This window comes from Hydra viridissima, unplaced genomic scaffold (assembly GCF_058129835.1).
Source record: "Hydra viridissima isolate aposymbiotic clone 2 unplaced genomic scaffold, HvirCarnegie_v1 scaffold_13, whole genome shotgun sequence".
Taxonomy (NCBI): domain Eukaryota; kingdom Metazoa; phylum Cnidaria; class Hydrozoa; order Anthoathecata; family Hydridae; genus Hydra; species Hydra viridissima.
The window spans coordinates 5,573,248-5,593,637 of NW_028324312.1; the positions used below are offsets into that span (position 1 = coordinate 5,573,248).

General features: G+C 28.3%; 1 protein-coding gene across 8 annotated transcripts; it reads left to right on the forward strand.

The window, feature by feature from the left end:
- Positions 1 to 90: 90 nt before the first annotated feature.
- On the forward strand, positions 91 to 20,098 carry LOC145195159 (cytosolic 10-formyltetrahydrofolate dehydrogenase-like). 8 transcript variants are annotated; one of them, XM_090070263.1, is made up of 29 exons: positions 91 to 243; positions 818 to 939; positions 1,129 to 1,382; positions 1,557 to 1,722; positions 1,932 to 2,036; positions 2,265 to 2,321; positions 2,428 to 2,460; positions 2,694 to 2,831; positions 4,241 to 4,369; positions 5,217 to 5,305; positions 5,433 to 5,501; positions 5,666 to 5,738; positions 5,811 to 5,930; positions 6,046 to 6,108; positions 6,236 to 6,300; positions 6,460 to 6,610; positions 11,487 to 11,557; positions 12,090 to 12,195; positions 12,311 to 12,398; positions 12,790 to 12,883; positions 13,549 to 13,648; positions 15,392 to 15,440; positions 16,486 to 16,535; positions 16,608 to 16,681; positions 16,920 to 17,011; positions 19,143 to 19,248; positions 19,401 to 19,482; positions 19,612 to 19,729; positions 19,821 to 20,098. In XM_090070263.1, the coding sequence occupies exons 2-29, from the start codon at positions 823 to 825 to the stop codon at positions 19,874 to 19,876; spliced, it is 2,715 nt and encodes a 904-aa protein (XP_089926389.1). In that variant the 5' UTR covers positions 91 to 243; positions 818 to 822; the 3' UTR covers positions 19,877 to 20,098. The 8 variants fall into 8 exon arrangements, 6 of the variants coding, with proteins under 6 accessions (XP_089926389.1, XP_089926391.1, XP_089926387.1 ...); XM_090070265.1 differs by having other exon boundaries at positions 136 to 243; positions 813 to 939; XM_090070261.1 differs by lacking the exon at positions 91 to 243 and adding an exon at positions 416 to 604.
- Positions 20,099 to 20,390: the final 292 nt, after the last annotated feature.

Consider the following 20,390-nt stretch of genomic DNA (forward strand, 5'->3'; position numbering starts at 1 on the left):
TGGCCTATTTCGCATTTTTTTGCGTTTGATTTCGCGGTTTCTAAGAGATTAGAACTGATAATAATTATAATATAATATAATCAAAAAGAGAGTTTTAAATAGATTTTAAGTTATTTTGGTGAAAGTTATTTGTGCATCAGCTGATGAGTCTATTTATCATATAAAGCGTTGTGCACTTGGATGTAAAATATCATAAGTTTTACAGACCAGCAAGTTTCTGCATTATCATCTTAGCGATTTAAGGTAAAAAATATATATTTTAGTTTAAATAGTTTACAGATATCTCAAAAAGATTTTTGAAAACTTTTTTTTTTAATAATCACTTCAAAAATGTTTATTAAACTAAGCTTTTGATGAGGTCAGTAGATTAAGTTTTTCTCATTCTTTCAACTAAAATGGTAAACAAAAATCGTTTGAAAGTGAAAGTGATTTAAAATATTGAGCTACATAAATATTTTTTTTTGATAGCTAATATTTAAAAATAATTTTATACATACAGAAATATAATATGTTTTACTAGCTATGTTTGTTTACTGATCTTAATAGATTAATTACATAAAATTGAGTTTTAAAATATAAAGCAGTAGGCGGAGGAGGACCAGAGGTGGGTTTCAGTGTTGATTTGCATATAAACTAATTTTATTCATATTATATTTCCCTGCACACAAGTAAGTGTATTATTATAAAAAGTATACATTTTAGCAGTAAAAAAATTAAAATCCTTTCATTTTCAGATTTACATAAGTTTTTAACAGTTAAGCAAATATGTTATCCTGTCATCGTTTTATTGCAAAACAATATTTTTCAACAAGGTCAGTTGATATGGCAGCTTTAAGAATTGCTATTATCGGCCAGTCAAATTTTGGTGCTGATGTTTATAAGTTACTTTGTCAAAAAGGACATAAAGTTGTTGGAGTTTTTACTGTTCCTGATATAAATGTAAGCATTACTAATATACTTGATGTATATAAATATAAAATAGAGATAAATATTAAAATCTAAGTTGTCTAAACACAGGGGTAAGATTCAAATTAGTTCAAATGTTTTATTTTGAATTTGAAATGGTTAAAGTTTGGCTGGTCTAGTCCTAAATCTAGTCATAAGTTAAGTAAATATACTTTCTATCAGGGAAAGAAGGATCCACTAGCTCAAATTGCTGAACATGATGGCATTCAAGTATTTAAGTATCCAAGATGGCAGCTTAAAAAGATTGCTATACCTGAAATTGTTAAAGAGTATCAGAGTTTGAATGCTGAACTCAATGTGATGCCATTTTGCTCACAATTTATACCAACAGAAGTAACTGATTTTCCAAAGCATGGGTCTATTATCTATCATCCATCACTACTGCCTTGCCATAGAGGTGCATCAGCTGTGAACTGGTACAGTTTTTTTTCTTCCTATAGCTATTCCTATAGTATTTTCAAAACAAAATTTTTCTTGAAATCTAAGTATAAATTTCTATCTATTATGCATTTAGTATTAGTAATATTTATAAAACTTTGTATCAAACCAATTTGTTTTTCTTTCAATAGATTTTTGGAGCTTTTTTTTAGGACATTAATGTCAGGAGATAAAAAAGGAGGTTTTACAATATTCTATGCTGATGATGGTTTAGATACTGGCCCAATTCTGCTTCAAAAAGAAACTGATATTGCACCAAATGAAACTGTAGATACATTATACAATCGATTTTTATATCCAGAAGGTATCAAAGGAATGGTAAGTTGAATTGTTTTAACTGGCACTTTAAAAACATATTTTAAAACTTTCTTTAACAAAATAGTTTTTTAAAGTTTTTATTTCATTAAATTTCTCACTTTAACTTTTTCTTTTAAAAAAAATAAAAGTTTTTACTTTTAGTTTTGTATAAAAAATGAAAAATTTAAATTTTGAAATTATGAACTTTTCAATATTCTCCTTATATTTAGGTAGAAGCTGTAGAACTAATAGCAAATGGAATTGCTCCTAAAATCATTCAACCTGAGGAAGGAGCAAGCTATGATAAAATATGGAACAAAAAAATTTTAGCTCAGGTTATTTATAAGATCTACAAAACTTATTGCTTATTTGCTGTTTTATTTTAAAATGATTTTTTTTTGTTTTAAATATTTTAATAAAATTTTGATATATTTGTTAATGAGAATTTGACTAAGTTCTACTACCAAATATTTTTTATTAAAACTTTTAAAATTGTAAGAGAAGCTTCATGTGATATTCTCATTTAGGTTTATCTCAATTACACATGCTACTTAATTTTTTAGATTGATTGGAATCAACCTGCAAATAAGTTGCATAATTTTATTCGTGGGAATGACAAGGTTTATTTCTGAATTTTTTTCTTTTTTGAAATTTAAAATTAACTTATTTGAAATATAGTTTTTGCATTTTAAAATTCTATTTAAATTTATCTTTGTTTACTTCTAGCTTCCAGGTGCATGGTCAACAATTGATGGAAAGGTAAATAAAATTGCAAGCAACTTATAAACCTTCAGCAAAAGCAAATAAATGTTTAGTCTTTTAAATATATTTTAAAAAAGAGAGAAAAATTAAATGAAAGACAATTTCCTGTGTAAAAAATATATCTATATATGCGAATAAACTTAGTTTGAATAAAAATAGTTTGTTTGGTTAAGACTTTTTTAAAAACAGGCCTTATAGTATATATATATAAATTTCTTAATCTGATTTAGGAAGTGTCTTTCTTTGGTTCTTCAATGTACCTACGAAGGACTTTGCCTAAAGGAATTCCATGTTTTATTGATGGACTTGCTCAGCCAGCATTAATCCATGAAAAAGGAATGATTATTACTGGTTCAGATGGATTAAGGGTAATTTACATTCCAAGGTTAATTTTTTTTCTTCAAATCTTTAAGTAAATTTTCAACTGTAAAAAGTTGTAAATTTTGAACTGAATCATGAAGGTTATTGATTTTATTCACTGTGAACTTGAGAGGTTGTAGAATTTTTTAAAGAGTTTATTGTAGGTATTACTACAAACAATCTTTTTGTTATACTTTATCAAATCTTTTTAAAAATGCTAGAACAAAATGTTATTTATAGCCCCCTTTATTTTCTGCATTATAAAACCTTTACACCATGGGGATATTATTTTTCTTCAACTTTGCAAAAAAAAAAAAAAAAAAAGTATTCTTAAGTTAGATAGTTTTACTCAGAAGTATCTTCAACTATTGCAAGAGTTGAAGTGTTTCTGAGTCAAAAGTTTGAGAATGTTAAAGTTCATGAAAATAGCAGATTTTTATTTGCATAAAAAAAAAGTAAATTACAACTTTTACAAACAATGTTTTCCCTGTTCATAGAAATTTGTCAAATAAATGTCTAAAGCACGATGATTGATCAAACAAAATTTTGCATCAATTTGTATAAAAGATGTCTGTCAAAATTACTCAAGATCCTTTTCAAACCTTCCCCTCTTCACTGTCAAGAAAATCTATCTATAAAAAGATTTTAATATTTTTATTAATTACTTATAATTTAATAACATCCAATGAAAATGTTTTAGTGACTAATATTTATAAACTAATTTCTCTACATGATAGAAATGTGATGGATTCCTTGAATTCATTTAATTTGCTCAAACATTAGGTTCTGATGCAATCTTAGTTCTTGAAAGTTCAATCTTATTCTTGGATAGTTCAATCTTGTTAATAGAATGTTCTAATACTGTTAGGAGATCCTTTTTAACCTGTAAAGATACTTGTTCTAGAGATCTTTATTTTCACTCATTATTTAAAGCTAAATTAAAAAATTACTTTATTTAGCTTTTTTCTACTTTTCTGTTTTTACAATATATTTAAGCTTAAGCTTCATTAAAGTTATTTTTTTTACAATATCATAGTTATCACTTAGATGAGTTTTTAAACCAATTTGGTTGTAATCTTTTTAAGTATTTACTTACTCATTGTTTTTAATTATCAAGTTTAACATGTAATAGATGAGGTTAAGAGAATGTATTTTAACGTTGGTATTTTAAAAGTTAAGTAATGGGTTTAATCAAAAGACATCACTTAAAATTTATATATTAAGTTATTGGATTATATAACTTATTACATAATATTAATATACATTAACTTAAAATATTCTATGGTTCACAGTGTTCACAGCAACACCACTTATTAAACTTTTTACTTAACCATTTTTTAATGTTCTATTTACCAAATATACACAACATCAGTAGACACAAAAAATTACACTATTTTATATGAATTTATTTATACAGATCAATGTAAAAACAATTCAACTTAGTGATGGAAAAATGATTCCAGCTTGCAGATTTGGGAAAACAGAAGAAAAAGATGCACAAATTATTTTTACAAATGAAGATTTAAAAGTGAAAGAAATTTTAAAGGTAAAAGCTTTAGAAAAAGGTTAAATATTTCCTTGTTTTAGAGGTTTACTTGTATTTCTTTGCTTTTAGATACTGAATATCACCAATCTAGTTTTAAAAATATACGGAAGTTAAAACATTTTTTTATAAATACATATTTTCTTGAATTTAATTTTTTCAACTTAAAAAAAAAAGTCAACAATTGCATCTTTACAATCTATTTCATGACTCCCAAATAGTTTATTTTTCTCTGTCTTTAGAGCCTTAACAGTGCTCTCACAACATAACTGACAGTACTCTTTTGTTTTCTTGATAATACAAATATAAGTGGTGATTTCAATCCATCAATTTTTTTTGCAATTTCATGATAAGGTTGAGGTAACTATTTTTAAAAAGATCTTTTTAAAAAAAGAAAATAAAATATTTTGAATTTTTTTAAAAAAATATTACATTCTTTTGTTTCTTGTACTTGTAATGAGTTTAATACAAAAACGAATTTCTTTACTGTTAAAAGAAAAAAAATGTTTTGTTTTTAACTGTTTGGAGACTTTTCATGAAAAAAGTCATTCTATTGATTAACTTTTATTTTATTTAATTGCAAATAAAAAACTTTTGGATTGAGATTAAAAAGTTGATTTTGATTTATATGTTAAACTCACAAAGGTAAAACTTTGTGGAAAGGAAAATAGAAAACAAAAATAAAAATAGAATGAATATTTTTAAAATTTACTATTGTAGCAAATAAAGTAATTCATAATTTAAGCAATTTTTTTCAAGCTAAAGGTAATGGTAACAAAAGAAGAAAAAGTTTTAAAAAATGCTTTAGGAAATAGCAAATAACCAGTTAATTAATTTTTTTTTTTGTTAGAAAATTTGGAGTGGTATTTTAAATAATCCAATTATTGAGGATTCTACAGATTTTTTTAAATCTGGTGCTGCATCTATGGATGTAACGAGGTTGGCTTTTGCTTTAATTGTATCTTCATTTCAAAACTTTTAACATTTTAAACAATTTTACTTTTTATTTTAAAAACAATTTTACTTTATATTTTAAATAAAAAATGGCAATTTCATTTGTTGTTAGACTTGTGGAAGAAATAAAACAAAGATGCAATATTGTTTTGACCAATGAAGAAGTTTACATGCAACCAGTGTAAATAATTTAACATTTTAAGTGGCTGGTTAAGTTGCTTCTTTTTTTCAAGAGTTTTGTATTTGCATTACAAATAGAACTTTTTATTTACAGTTAATAGCAGATCTGTAGATTTTGAAAAAAAGTTTCAACATTCTCTTATTAATATTTATTCTCTTACTTAGGTTCAACAACCTTTTTACCTGGGCAGTTATGAATTCAAGGGGGCTAACAAAGGAAAAGTTTCAGTGTGATTATGTAAGTAGTTTTGTTTGTTTTGGCTTTCTTCTTTTAGTAGTTTTTGCTAAATATGAATTTTTTAATTTTCAGACTGAGTTAGTAGTAAATGGAAAGTCAGTAAAAATGCCTAATCAGCTTTTTATTAATGGAGAGTTTGTAGAAGCAGAGACTGGAAAAACCTTTGAAAGTATAAACCCTACAGATGAATCTGTGAGTATTTAAGTTTACTTATTGAGAGAGAGCAATTAAAAGTATTTAAAGTAAGTGTTATTGTACATAAAACGAAAAAGATATATATAAAGTTTTTTTTATTATGATGTCATAGGTCCTTGCTGAAGTGTCTCTTGGTGGTAAAGAAGATGTTGACAAAGCTGTTGCTGCTGCTAAGGTTTTAGTTATTAGCTCTTTAACTTTTTTTTTTTTTAAATTCCATGTATTTGAAATTAGTTTTAATACATAACTTTTGCTGTTGTTGTTGATATTATGACATTAATGATTACTCATTTTTTGCTTAGGAAGCTTTTGAAAATGGACCTTGGAGTTCAATAAATGCTCGTGACAGGGGGACTTTAATGAACAAGTATATTTTTCAGAGTTTTCTAGAATTTGTTAAAGTATCATTTGTTTAACAGTTGCATTAAACTTATTATTCTGTTGCTACTAATAAAGAAAAAAAATATTGTAAGTAAGAAAGCGTATTCTATTGCTATCAAATGCTCTGTTGCTTTAAATTTTTTAGATTAGCAGACATAATGGAGGAACATCGGGAGGAATTGGCGATTATTGAATCTCTTGATTCAGGAGCTGTATACACATTAGCTTTAAAAACACATGTTGGGATGTCAATTGATACATTCAGGTATTTTGCTGGTTGGGCTGATAAAATCCAGGTAAAAAAAAGCTTATTTTAAAAGTTATATACATACATACATACATACATACATATATATATATATATATATATATATATATATATATATATATATATATATATATATATATATATATATATATATATATATATATATATATATATATATATATATATATAAAACTATTATATTTGAGATATGACATAACTGACGTCTTTGATGGAGTTAGGAAATTCTTGCGACAATTTGCAACTAGCAACCAGACAATATGATATATCATATTTGACATTGATATATGTTAAAATTAGCACAAAATAAAATGATATTGACATATACCATTGTCCATATAAAATTAAAGTTATATGCCAGAATCTCTATGTCAAATATATGTCATTTAAAGATTAATCTGCAAAAAGGTCTAATTATGAAATTTGAATCCAATTGCGACAATCAAATCAAAAGGTTGCTGGCATTAATATAAAAAGACAAAAATTTAAATTTCAGATTATTTTTTATTAACATTGACAGCAAATACCAAAAATAAAATTTTAAAGTATGTATTGACTGCATTTTTCTATTTTCCTTAAATTTTGAAAATCATTTTTCTTGTCAAAGCTGGCCATAAAGTTTTTGATTCAAAAGTTTCCTTCATCATCTTTGCACTTTATCTTTACTCTTTGAACAATCAATTATGACTATTTGTAATATGATAAATTTATGTTGATTTTATTTGTTTTATATGCCAATTCAAATGACACTTATTAATTTTCAAATTAAAAAACATTTTTTAATTGCCAAAATGATTTGCAGCTAGAGGCTATTCTGATTAGCATCAATTAATTTAATATGCCACTTCTGAATGAAAAGAAAAGTGTTTTGGTATTTTTTTAATATTAATTATTTATTCAAGCATGCATTCAAAATGTCAAAACATTTTGATATTATTAATTTCACATCGGCATGCCAAAAAGCATTCCACAACAACATCAATTAAAAAGACATTTAAAATGAAATTAGTATTGGAATTGGGATATCATATGATGGGCAAATGCTAATTAAAAAGTTGATTGTAATAGGTCAATTACTATTTAATATGTTTGTAATATGTTAATTTTATATCAAAAAGCAAAAACGGACATAGGATTGTCTGGTTGCTATTTACAACCCTTCAAAAAAATAAGCTGTTTCTGTTCCTTCACCTACATCATTTACAACTATCGTGTGCTGTCAGTTCTTAAAGCTTCTTAAAGATCAGATGTCCACTGCTGTGGTAGTTTTTTAGGGAATATGAGACTTCTCTCTCCTCCATGAGGAAATCAAAGTAATATTTCAACTGTTTAGATTCAGTTATCAACTTTACATGCTAGAGGTGTTTACCAAATGCTGGTCAGTTTAGATTGTGTACCATCTTTTCTTTGATTGATGCTGACACTCATCTAAAAAGGGCATACCAACCAGATGTTCAGAAAGGGGCTAGAGGTCCCTCGAAAATATTTTGTGTTTCCTGCGGACAACAGTCTTGCTTGGATAGGTATTCAGATTTGACAAAATTTTGATTTTATTGAGAGGAGCTCAGATTCTAAGTAGTGGTTTAGTGCAGTATTTGACATAAGAAGACTGACAACCAAATCTGTGTTATACTTGAATTCATGAGAAATCAGTTTGAACTGAATCTTAATCAGAAAGATTCTCTGTACATAAATGGCTTTTTCCATCCATCTTGCTTCATGTGTTGGACTGGGAGCTCAAAGTTTCTTGCTGCTTTTGTGTCCATTAAGAAAGCATAAAAAGAAAAATGTAAAAATTTCCTGATCATCATTTTTTAGCTGCAGTGTTACAAGCAGGGCTGTGGAGTTGGAGTCGTGGAGTTGGAGTCGTGGAGTTGGAGTCGTGGAGTTGGAGTCGTGGAGTTGGAGTCGTGGAGTTGGAGTCGTGGAGTTGGAGTCGTGGAGTGGGAGTCGTGGAGTGGGAGTCGTGGAGTTGGAGTCGGAGCTCATTTTGGCTGGAGTTGGAGTTGAAAAAATTGTACCTACTCCGGTTTAAAAAAAATCTTTCAAAGTTTCATAATTTCCATAAGGATTTTATAGATGTTATTCATTAAAATATTTTATATTCTGTCAGTCTAAAGCACAAGTATCAAACTCTAGCCCTCCAGTTGTTACAAAACTACAAGTCCCAGGATGCTCTGAAAGCTGTAGGATATCCAGACACAATGGGTATTGTAGTTTGCAACAACTGGAGAGCAATGAGTTTGACAAGTTATTTTAAGGCCTTTAAAACAGTGATAAGCAATAGGGTATTTTGCTGCTTATCACAGAGAATCATAAATCATCTCCCCTGTGCTCTCCTCTAACATCCCTTAAACTAGATAACTTCATGATGCCCCAACCCCCAACTTAAATTGTATGGCACTGTGCTGCATATTTTTAGTATAAAGCTAGGCCTGCCACCACCAAGCACAAAAGAGCTGCTTCACAAAACAGAAAGACTGTAAATATTTAATTAACTTTGCATTAGAAAGACTGTAAGTATTCAATTAACTTTGTTTCTCTGGAGAGAGAGAGAGAGAGTATTTGAAAATTAGTGATTGAAGAAGCTGTTAAACAAAAAGAAGAACTTAAAGAATCTCTCAAGGGACCCTTGGTATTTTTTAACAAAGTGAACTATTTTGCAATCAATATCCGATTTGTTTTTGAAAAAAATGAAGTAGTTACCAAGACATTGGCAGTAAAAGACATCAAAGCTAATCACACCAGCAAATTTCTCCAGGTAGAAAAGATTCTTAAAGAATATGAACTTAAAGAAGAAAAAGTTCTTTCTGTCCAACTGACTATTTCAAAAATGATTTTGACAAATTCATAATGTTATTAGTGACTGCATAAGAGTTTATTGAATAACAAGAGCTTACCCACTCCACAGCCCTGGTTACAAGAGCAGTTGGTAAATAGACAAGGATTTTCTGTTGCATGTTCTTCAATATTGAATCCTGAAACAGTTCATCAGTTGTTGTACAATAAGCATCTTGTTTCATTAATGACCATTGTTTCTGGAATTGCTTAAATGGTACAGTTGATGGAACTTCAAATGGACCAAACAGAGATATAAAGCATTTGAAACGACAATTTCCATAGCATAATAATGTCATGCAATGCAGACCATTTCAGTTCCCAGAGCTTCTTCAGTTCTAACGCTGATACTCCTCACCTTCTTCTGACTCCAAAATGCCAACAAAAAAAGTTCACCTATTTTTTTCTGCTTTCTTTTGCCTGCTGTCTTTGTGTCTACTCCACTCATGCTGCAGGAAAAAACATCTCTTGACATGCAAAGGAATTCCTGATTATCTTCATTCTGTATTTCTGTCATCACATCCTTTGTTGCAATATCAAATAATTCATTAAGGTCACCTTTAAACAAGTCATCTTTAATCCTGTCGCTTTCTTGTTTTTGTGTTCTGTGTCTTCAGAGCCAGGTAGTTCTAATGCAGCTTTAACAGTTTTCTGACACAAGTTAACTCGCTTGTTAATATCCTGGCTTGCATCCAAATAAAAATAACTGCATCATAAGACATTCAATGTTTGTTCTTCACTTAAATAATGAAATTGGAACAGTTGAAGTTCACCGAATATGTGGTAATCTTATTGTAGATAACTGAGAAATTTACTTTCCAATTAGCAATTGCTCTGGGGCAGATCTTAAACTGGAAGAAGATATTTTATAGTTTAGTTTATAGTTTGTTACATGAAGAGTTCAATTTCAGTTCAACGTCAGTTCAATATTAAGTCAGTAAGACTTTAAAATAAAAAAATAACACGCATGTTAAAATTCAGCACACAAGTAAATTAATTTATGTGTCAAAGTTGGATAGAAATTACAAGTGTGAATGCTAGACAAGAAATGTTGATGAGTTCACCTGTAAATGTTGTTTCAATCAGCCTGAAATTTTGAAGGCCAATTACTTATACCCAATGGACAAAAACTATATATATGTATATATATAGATTGTAGAAGTTATGTTATTTATTTCCAGTAAGAGTGCTCAATACAGCGTAGAATAAGTAGAGCAAATATATTATTATTATTGTAGAAGCTAAATAATTAGTTTGGTTTATATTACACTACTTAAAGTTTCATGCAATAGCAATCATCAGATGTTAAAAACCGTAAAAAGGCGTAACGACAAAAAAGTACAAAAAAAGTGCTATGGAGTGTCTGCTATGATGGCATTAAAGTTTTTTATTAAAAATTTATTTTCATGGCGGCACTTTGATGTTAGCTTGCTTTGTTTATTAAGCAAACTTAGTTTCTATGTGATAATGTGGTACTTTTTGGTCAAGCACAAATTACATTATTTGCCACCAGGTTTAAATGGTTTTGCCTGATCGAGGATGTTCAGTGTAAGGATGGGTTCTAAACCTTTACTTTTACACTCCCATACAAATTTAGAAAGTTTAGTGGAGTTTGCCTTTGAAATATAGAAAGTTCAGTGGACTTTCATAATGAAAAGAATTCCTATGCTTACACCATCTGTCTTTAAAGGTTTTTTCAGTGAGCCCAATATAATAATGCCCCTTTTCTTGCTTTTCTTACTTGGGAGGAAACTTATACATTGTTCTGGATAAAAAGTTTGTGAAATTTATGGTCTTTAGAGAAGCATTTATCAATTAAACCCAAAAATATCATATATTATATATGATATTTTATCATATATGATATTATTATATACGATATTATATATGATATTATATTTTATTATATATGATATTATATATGATATTTTATTATATATGATGTTAAACATACATATATATATGTATACATGTGTATATATGCATATATATATAATATTTCAAACAAATGTTAAATAAAAATTTCTTTGGTAATTTTTTGAGTTTAGGGTGACACAATACCTATTAATCATGCACGGCCAAGTAAAAATTTGTGTTTCACAAAGAAGGAGCCTCTGGGGTAAGAAACTCTAAAAGAATATTTATGAAAAATACCAAGACATCTTAACTAAAATTAACTAGATCTTAATCTTAACTAAATAATCGTTTCAAAGTTGTATTAATTAGACATTTTAATGTGAACTTTGTGTATTATTGTAATGTAAATAACAACTTAAATGTTTATGATTAACCCTTTCGTGCTGAAGGCGCACATATGTGCGCCTCGGATATTTTATATTTATATTTTTGTTATTTATATATACATAAATAACAATATATATATAAAGTTTTTTACTTTCTTAATTAATTTTTTGGATTCTAAATTTTGCCTGCTTTCCAATGATATATACTTTGTTTTACTTATTTTGTAAGGAAACCCATCTATTTAAGTGTTTACGTCGCATACTATTGCGCTTTTTAAATCGCCTAAATAAATTCCGGTACGAAAGGGTTAAGATAAAGTACATTGGTCATGTACAATTTATCATTTATGTAATTTCAGCTTGGTTCAGTATTTCATGATTGGTTGTTAAATGAATTATTCTTTTTAGTGTTTGTGGATTGATTGTTCCATGGAACTATCCACTTATGATGTTGGCTTGGAAAATGGCACCATTATTAGCTGCTGGAAATACTGTTGTTTTAAAGCCAGCCCAAGTAGAAAACCATTTTTTTTTTGTTTTTTATTTTTGCAGAAAATAAATGAAGTGCATGAAAAATTTTTGTGAAATCTTTAAAACAGGTTCAAAACACATTTACACTTCTTTAAAAGGTTACTTCAATGACAGCATTAAAATTTGCAGAGCTTACACTAAAAGCTGGTTTTCCAAAAGGTGTTGTTAACATTGTTCCGGGTTCAGGTAATTATCCTACTAGCTATAAATATTCTTAGAAAGATTTTTATAATGACTTATTTTTAAAAAACATGTCTCCAACCTACATGCCTGTGGTACATATTGTTTTTATCATTAGGCTCAGTTAAATATTCTCAATAATACAGTCAGGATCAGTCAAATATTTCTCGGCCTTCTTTGCAAATTAATTTTTTTATTTAAATTTTAAGTTGAGTAGTAAGTTAAAAAAAAAAAGATAAAGAGGATTTTCTTTAAAAGAAATTGAAGATTAAACTTGTTTTCTTGATAAAAGTTGTTGATTTTATAGACTTTAAAATCTACAACATGTAAAATCACAGACAATAAAATGTTGTTGGTTGCATGCATTATATAATACTGAAGTTTAGTTCTTGATTAGGTAGCGGTGTTGGTCAAGCTATTGCTGATCATCCTGATATTAGAAAAGTTGGTTTTACAGGCTCCACACCTGTTGGGGCCGGTGTTATGAAAAGGTATATGAATTTTTATTACTTTCTTGATAGTACCTTTTGTTTATTTTTAATAAATTTTGTATATAAGATTTGTTTTTAGAGTCCTCGAAATTTTCACTTTCTGATTGATTGAAAATTTAAATTCTAACTTTTTATTTTTACTTTAACACCATTAAATAAAAAAAGTTTGTTTTCAATTTTTTTTTGTTTTTAAATGAAAATTATTTTTTCCTTTCTCCACCTCCAATGGTTAAATATCACTAACTTATTTCTTCATTTTTTTGAATTTTTTTTGATTGACTAAAAAAATCAAGTAGATTTGTTTATTCAACTAAGCAGAAACTTTCTACCTTCGCTGTTTTATCCCCTGATTATGACTGACTGCATTTTCAACAAACCCATGTGCCCATGTCAATGCATCTTGTAATGTTACTCAGTAGTAGCTACATAAATCAAACACTCAAAAATTTATTTTGCAAATCTCCTCCATTAATCTAAGTAAATGGTCTAAAAACTGTAAAATTTAAAAAAATATTTAACTGATAATAAATACCTTAAAGGCTTTAAATATTCCTGTATGTTTATGTTACAAAAAGCTCATAATGTTTTTCTGTATTCAAGATAATAAAGCATAGAAATATTGAAATTATTTGCAATTTTAAGAAATACTTTCTACCTTTTTTCAGTGCTGCTGAAAGTAATATTAAAAAAGTTTCATTAGAACTTGGTGGAAAGTCTCCCTTAATAATTTTTGGTGATTGTGATATGGATAAAGCTGTTAAACAGGTTATTTGTCTTCATTGTTGTTGCTGCATGACTTAATATTTTGCCTATACTTTTTGTCATATATTATTAGGTCTGTCATAAAAGATTAAGAAGAAAATCATAAAGAGCATCACATTTCTGAGTGTGAAAGGCATTGTTGATCAAAATAATCACCTTTTTAATCAAATGACCTCCTGCCATCTATCCTTCTAGTCTTTTCTGGGAAGTGAAAAAATTTGTTAATCTCCTGTTTTATTAGTTCATGCACATCATGAAACTCCTTCAGCTTTGATGAAGTTTCTTATGACTGAATAAATGACAATATTTAGGGCAGATGTCTGGTAAACAAGAAGTGTGAGGCAGAGCTTCCCATTCCAGGTTGATCATCTTCTTGTAGGTTTTATTTGCTCAGTTCTGCACTGGCATTGTCATGAAACAGTTTTGGGCAAGATTTTAGCAGAAATATGTAGATACTTTAGAGCTGAGCTCAAATCTTAGCAGTAATTGTTTGCCTGCCTCTCATCACCTCATAATAAACTATTCCAAGTCTGGCCCACCAAATACAAAAGCGAATGAAAACAATATGAATGAAGGTCAGTTTTTGTATTATTCTTCCTTCTGGTATGATTTACAATGGGTCCTTTCTGACAGTCTGAAAAGAATCTCTGTTTAGCTTTTTCAATTTGTCTGTTGCATGAAGATGGCTGACAATGGTGTTTCATGAATCATTGTGTCATCTGGTGTCATTTGTGTCATCTGCTGTCATTTGTGTCATCAGCTGTCATTTGTGACAGCTGATGATACAAATGACAGATGACACAAAACTTTGCATTCTCTTACCTTACATTGACTGTGTTATGCATAACTACATGGTTTATCTCATTTTTGAGTTATTAATACTATCATATTATTTTTTAAGGAAAGTTCTGTAAATATAATTCTAGTTAATCGATTCAAATAAAGGATCTGAAGTGAGTATAGAACACTTTTTGCCTGAACTGCATTCAAATAAAGTTGGATGAAATTTTGGTAGCTGAATACTTTTTGACAGACCTAAAATTGTTAACATTTGTTCTAAATTTACTATAGTTAATGAAATTGTTAAAGGTGTTTATGTTATTATCATCAATATTTTATTTTTAGTATTATTACTATTAATATTATTATTACTATTAATATTTTTATTAATATTACTGATATTATTAATATTAAAATAATTTTATAAATGAATAATAAAATGTTTACTTCATTCCAAAATTAAATGTTTCAATAAAAAATTTTTGTTATCAAAAAGTTAGTATGTATGACTTTTACATTTCTCATGTAAAACTAACCTTGTGATACTGAAAAGCTTAGAAGAGCTTTGTATACAGTAATTCAATGGGCTACTGTTAATTTTGATACAACTGCAAAATTTTTTTTTTGTGGATTTGTGAATTTCTCTATGATAATTTGGCTGTATGAGTTTATTAGTGAATTTAGTGTTTAATGTTATTATATGAATAAAGCTCTTAACTGACTTTGATTTTTACTTTGGGGAAAAATATTTTTCCACTAAATCTTAGAATCACTACCAACCTTTGTTACAAAATTTTGTCAAGTTGAGGTTGAAAAATCTTTCATTTCCAGTTTTTACTTTTGCTGTTATAACAAAATGAGGGAGAAAAAAGTGAATTTGTGCATTAAACATTTAATACATAAATCATATTTTTTCGTTTTCAGGTCAGGATTTTGCATAGTTTTACATTATTTGTATGTTTTTAGGGTTTACTTGCTTGTCTCTTTAACAAAGGAGAAAACTGTATTGCAGCAGGTAAATGAATCATGCTTGGACTTTTCATTTTAAATGACATAAAACTTTTTAGCTCTTTAAACTGGGATGTAAATTGTTCTATAAATACAATAAGTTTAATTATGTCTTATAATTGCACTAATTTACAGGATGAGGGATATGTAGTTACCCAGTATTCATTACTTGTATATGAATAATTAACAAATAATTACATTTAGATTTAAATTTTTGTCACCTTATAAATTTTATTTAATTATGCACTTTCAATAAATTTGTTTTAATATTTCAAATCAAATTAATTATGTCAGCTTATATAAATTGAATTCAAATTGTTGTTTTGAAAATATCTAGTTTAAGTAACTAGGATCTCATGAAGCAGGTAAATATCAGGAAAACAATTTTCAATCAGTAGAAAAAGGTATCAGAAGTTACAACTAACTTTATGAAATCCAGTTCCAAGAACATCTCCAGTTATCAAAAGTCACCCAGGTTGTTAGGAAGAAAGTGGAGACAAATCTAAAAAGAAACAAAAGGAAGATGGCAAAACAGCTTGACATTTCTGATACAACAAAAGGAAGATGCAACAAAAGGAAGACATTCTGAATTCTGAGTTGTAAAATGTTTTTAGTTGAAATATCAATGTGTTCACATATTCTTACAGATTTACATGTTAGAAGTTTATTTTGTAATAAATTAATAATGGGTAAATATATATGCCACGCCCTGTATATATATGCCACACCCCGTGTAAGAGAATCTAAAGACCAAAACGAGATAAAAGTTTTAGCATCTAAAACAGTTTTAAAAACTTAAAATGAAATGAACTCCCGAGAGAACAAATACTTTTTATGTTTGTAACATGTCTTGTGCGTTAGTAAAATGTGATTTAAATGTGACATGAAAAATCATGTAACTACATTTTTGTTATTTACATTTTTATAGTTCACATTTGTTTATTTACATTTATATAGTTTCATTTACATTATAGATTTGTATAGTTTTATTAAAGTCACTTATGTTTTTTTAACTGTTCATGAGTTTTTTTGAGATGCTGTGTATTTTTTAGGAAGAATTTTTGTAGAAGACTGCATTCATGATGAGTTTGTTGAAAGAGTTGTAAGTTGAATATCTTTTTGGTGCTATCACATAAAATGCTATTTTCAAAGTTTTTTCCTATATACAATTTAGATCAAAGAAGCTCAGAAAATCACTATAGGTGATCCTCTGGATCTTTCCACTGCTCATGGGCCTCAAAATCATCGGTTAGACATTTTTTAAATAAACATTTTTAAAAAGATGATTTAAAATTTTTTAAAAAAAAAAAAAATGAAATGCTTCATTTTTTTTTTTTTAAAAAATTTAAAAAAAAAAAAATGAAGCATTTCATTTTTTTTTTTTTAAATTTTTTCTGATATACACAATATATAATAGCCTTGTTACTTTTCTAACAAAAGGAAACACAGTTTGAGTGCAAAAGTTTCATATGTTTTCTAATGTTAGTGCTCATTTTGAAAGTCTTTTGGAGTACATTGAGAAGGGAAAACAAGAGGGTGCTAAACTTGTGTATGGAGGAAAACGTGTTGGGAACAAAGGTTTGTTTATAAAATAATAAATCATCATTATTTCTTTCATTTCTAGAATTATCAGGATGGTCGCTAGTTTTAACAGCGACTGATGTGTAAAATGTAAGTTGAATTAGAATTTCAAGCTTAGTAGGTGCTTAAAAAACTTCAGCCTCAAGTTTTATTGGTTAATCTTAGTGTTCTGTTGATGTTGTTGATGTTAAGTTTCCATTTATGTAAATTTCCTTGTTGTAGTTGTAAGTTTTTTTATTGCAATTTCTTTTTTCTTTTTATTGTTCCTGTTGTAATTTTTTCTGTTGTAGCTGTTTCTTGTTGCAGTTGTTTCCTGTTGCAGTTGTTTCTTGTTGTAGTTGCTTCTTGTTGTAGTTGCTTCTTGTTGTAGTTGCTTCTTGTTGTAGTTGCTTCTTGTTGTAGTTGCTTCTTGTTGTAATTGTTATGTGAATTTTCTTGATTTTACACAACCCAAAAGAAATCAACTAAACTTCTGAAGGTTGTTCCTAAATGACACTCTTTATTTTTCTTATAATCCTGCCTCACAAGGTTGTCTTTGTTTCATAGGCTTTCGAAACCAAAATGGAGAATATTTAGTGTACCGACCTTTTTCAAAAGAGCAATAATTTCAATGTAAATTTTCTCTGTTTTCTGAAAAAAACGGTGAAAATATACATTGAAATTATCACTCTTTTGAAAAAGAGTAATAGTCTCAATGTAAATTTTCCAGCAACAATAAAAATTTACTTGAAGTTGTGGAAACTAAAGTGTTCAATTTTATATTTAGAAAAATATTAAAGTAAATTTTTTTATATTTTCTTGAGTTTTCTTTGCGAGATCTTTCTCTTTATTTGAATTATTATTACTATATTAATATACTAATGATGATTTAAAGACAAGGACTTCGCCCAAAGTGTGATTGTTAAGAAAACCTGAAATGAATGCCTAAATTTTGTATAATGCTCGGATTTGGGTTTCCGACCAATAAAGTTATAACAAGTTTATGCTTCATAATTTAATAGAGAGGCTGACTATTACACAAAGTGCTAATATGACAGTTGACGCTACCTTAGCTATCTGGGTGAAAGCTAATATTTCAGTCGAGTAGATTCTGGAATAAAAAAACTTCCAAAAATGTCTAATAATTATTATAATAATAATAATTATGTTAATAATTATTACGAGTTTAAAAGCTATCGTTTATGGAATGGTACAGATGTAAAGAAGATATGTTTAAGGCTGATCTGGAAGAATCGTTTATTTTCACAAAAAGTTTAAACACCATGAAAAATGAGGATGATTAAGATATCTACTTTCAGCTTGTCACGCAAAAAAACACTAAAAGTCTAAAGAGAAACGAAAAAGAAATTAAAATCCATAACAAGCAGCCGAAAAGAAAACGTACAGTACCATCAAACGTACCATCTAAAGATCTTCAATATGGCAGTAAGACATTGATAGTAGGGACAAAAAAAGCGTTTCTTTTTCAACCAACGGACCATTCTTTCATATGCATATAAAACTGCTTTGAAAAGAAAGTTTGTTTGGATTGCCTATCGCCATCATATAATTTATTGAGAACAAGCTGTCAAGTATATTATTTTTTGTTTTGGGCCCATTAAAAGTGGTCTTGAGATCTCTTCAAGTTTTTACAGAAAATGTGGCCAAATATTAACAAAGTTAATTTTGTGCCTGCAAATGAGAATTTTTTTGGGCATTACAGAAGAACATTTTTTTGGGCCTACGAGAAGAATTGAAATCTTTCTATGTGGAAGCACTAGAGCCACAACCTCAACGTGAAGATTACAGAGAGTTGTGCTTCAAAACCGAAACAATTTCCAAATCCAATAAAAAAGCAGCTCTTAGTTCAAATTTTAGGAACAATCAAGATAATTGAAGATCATTTTGTCATCACCTTGCAACGATTTTTATTGATTTTTACGTTAGATTAAAACTTTAAATTTGTTTCTTGCTTCATTTTTATCACGGCATCAAAAACAGTTTAAAGTTGATATTATCGTTGACAATATGAAATATTTATTTGATACCAGTAAATTTTTGTTTTCCTTTAATTTTGGTAGACAGATCACTGATATTATATGGAACGTAGGTTTATTTGGAGAATAATCTGCCATTTACCTTTCATTAGGTCTTTTTTTGGAGCCGGCAATTTTTACTGACGTTAAAGATGATATGTTTATTGCCAAGGAAGAATCCTTTGGGCCAATCATGATTATTTCTAGATTTGCCAACAAGTAAGTGATTGTTCCTAGATTTAATAAGAAAAAAAAAAAATGCGAACAATTTATACAGTGTAAATAAAACAAGTGAACCTTTCCCAGTTTTTTTATTACTAAAAAAAGTTTGGTTTTGAATGATGCATTTTTTGATGCGTTCATATTTACAGCGATATTGAAGGTGTATTGAAGAGTGCTAACAAAACTGAGTATGGGCTTGCATCTGGTGTATTCACAAAAGATATTAGTAAAGTATGCGTTTTGGTGACGTTTATAATGTTAAAATCATGTTGGCTTTTTTTTCATTTAATATTTGTTAATAAAATGTTTTTCTACTCGGTTATAGGGGTTCTATCAAAATGAGTAATATAATTTTTGTAGGCCATGAGAGTTCAAGACGGACTCGACGCTGGAACGTGTTTTATCAACACTTATAACAAGACCGATGTCGCCTCTCCTTTTGGTGGCTTCAAACAATCTGGTTTTGGAAAAGACTTAGGTATGTGTTACATGCTGTTTCTCATAAAATGTTCGATGTTTTTATACTAACAAAACTCTTAAGATTAACTCTTAATTTTTTTTTTCTACAGGAAAAGAAGCTTTGAACGAGTACTTAAAAACAAAAGTTGTGGTTTTGGAATACTAGCACCACGATTGATAGAAAAAAAAGTAGAACTTTTATGATTTTGAGTTCCATTTAAACGGAAACTCCGTGTCAATCAGTTGTCGTGTTGTGCAACATGTTTTATACGTTGGTGTTTTTTTTTACTTTTTACAACCTATAGTAATTTATGTTTGATTTTTAGAAATGCTATTTATATTTATTTTAATATCTTAATGAAGATTTATAGAAATTTTGATTTAAAAACGATGTTTTAGTTTTTTCCACTTTTATCTCGCTATGTCAATCTAAAGTATGAATATATCGTCGGTTGACAAGTAAAACTCATTAAGTGCAAAACTCATGACAAGTAAAACTCATTAAGCTGCAGTGTCACTTAATGAGTTTTACTTGTTAATAGACGATATAGTGTATTTTTCAGATGCCTGGGTAAACTGAGAGTATTATAACTCAGTACCACAGAGGTATACAACACTTAAAATTTTACGAAATTCTTTATTTTAATGATCCTTAACTTTTTGTGGTTTTTCAACTTTGT

Excerpts from the sequence above, each read along its gene's own strand:
- LOC145195159 (XM_090070260.1), top strand. The coding sequence starts at position 766 with ATGTTATCCTGTCATCGTTTTATTGCAAAACAATATTTTTCAACAAGG. Across the intron at positions 5,502-5,665 it reads GAAGTTTACATGCAACCAGT|GTTCAACAACCTTTTTACCT; the intron begins GTAAATAATTTA and ends TCTCTTACTTAG. Across the intron at positions 12,884-13,548 it reads GGGGCCGGTGTTATGAAAAG|TGCTGCTGAAAGTAATATTA; the intron begins GTATATGAATTT and ends ACCTTTTTTCAG.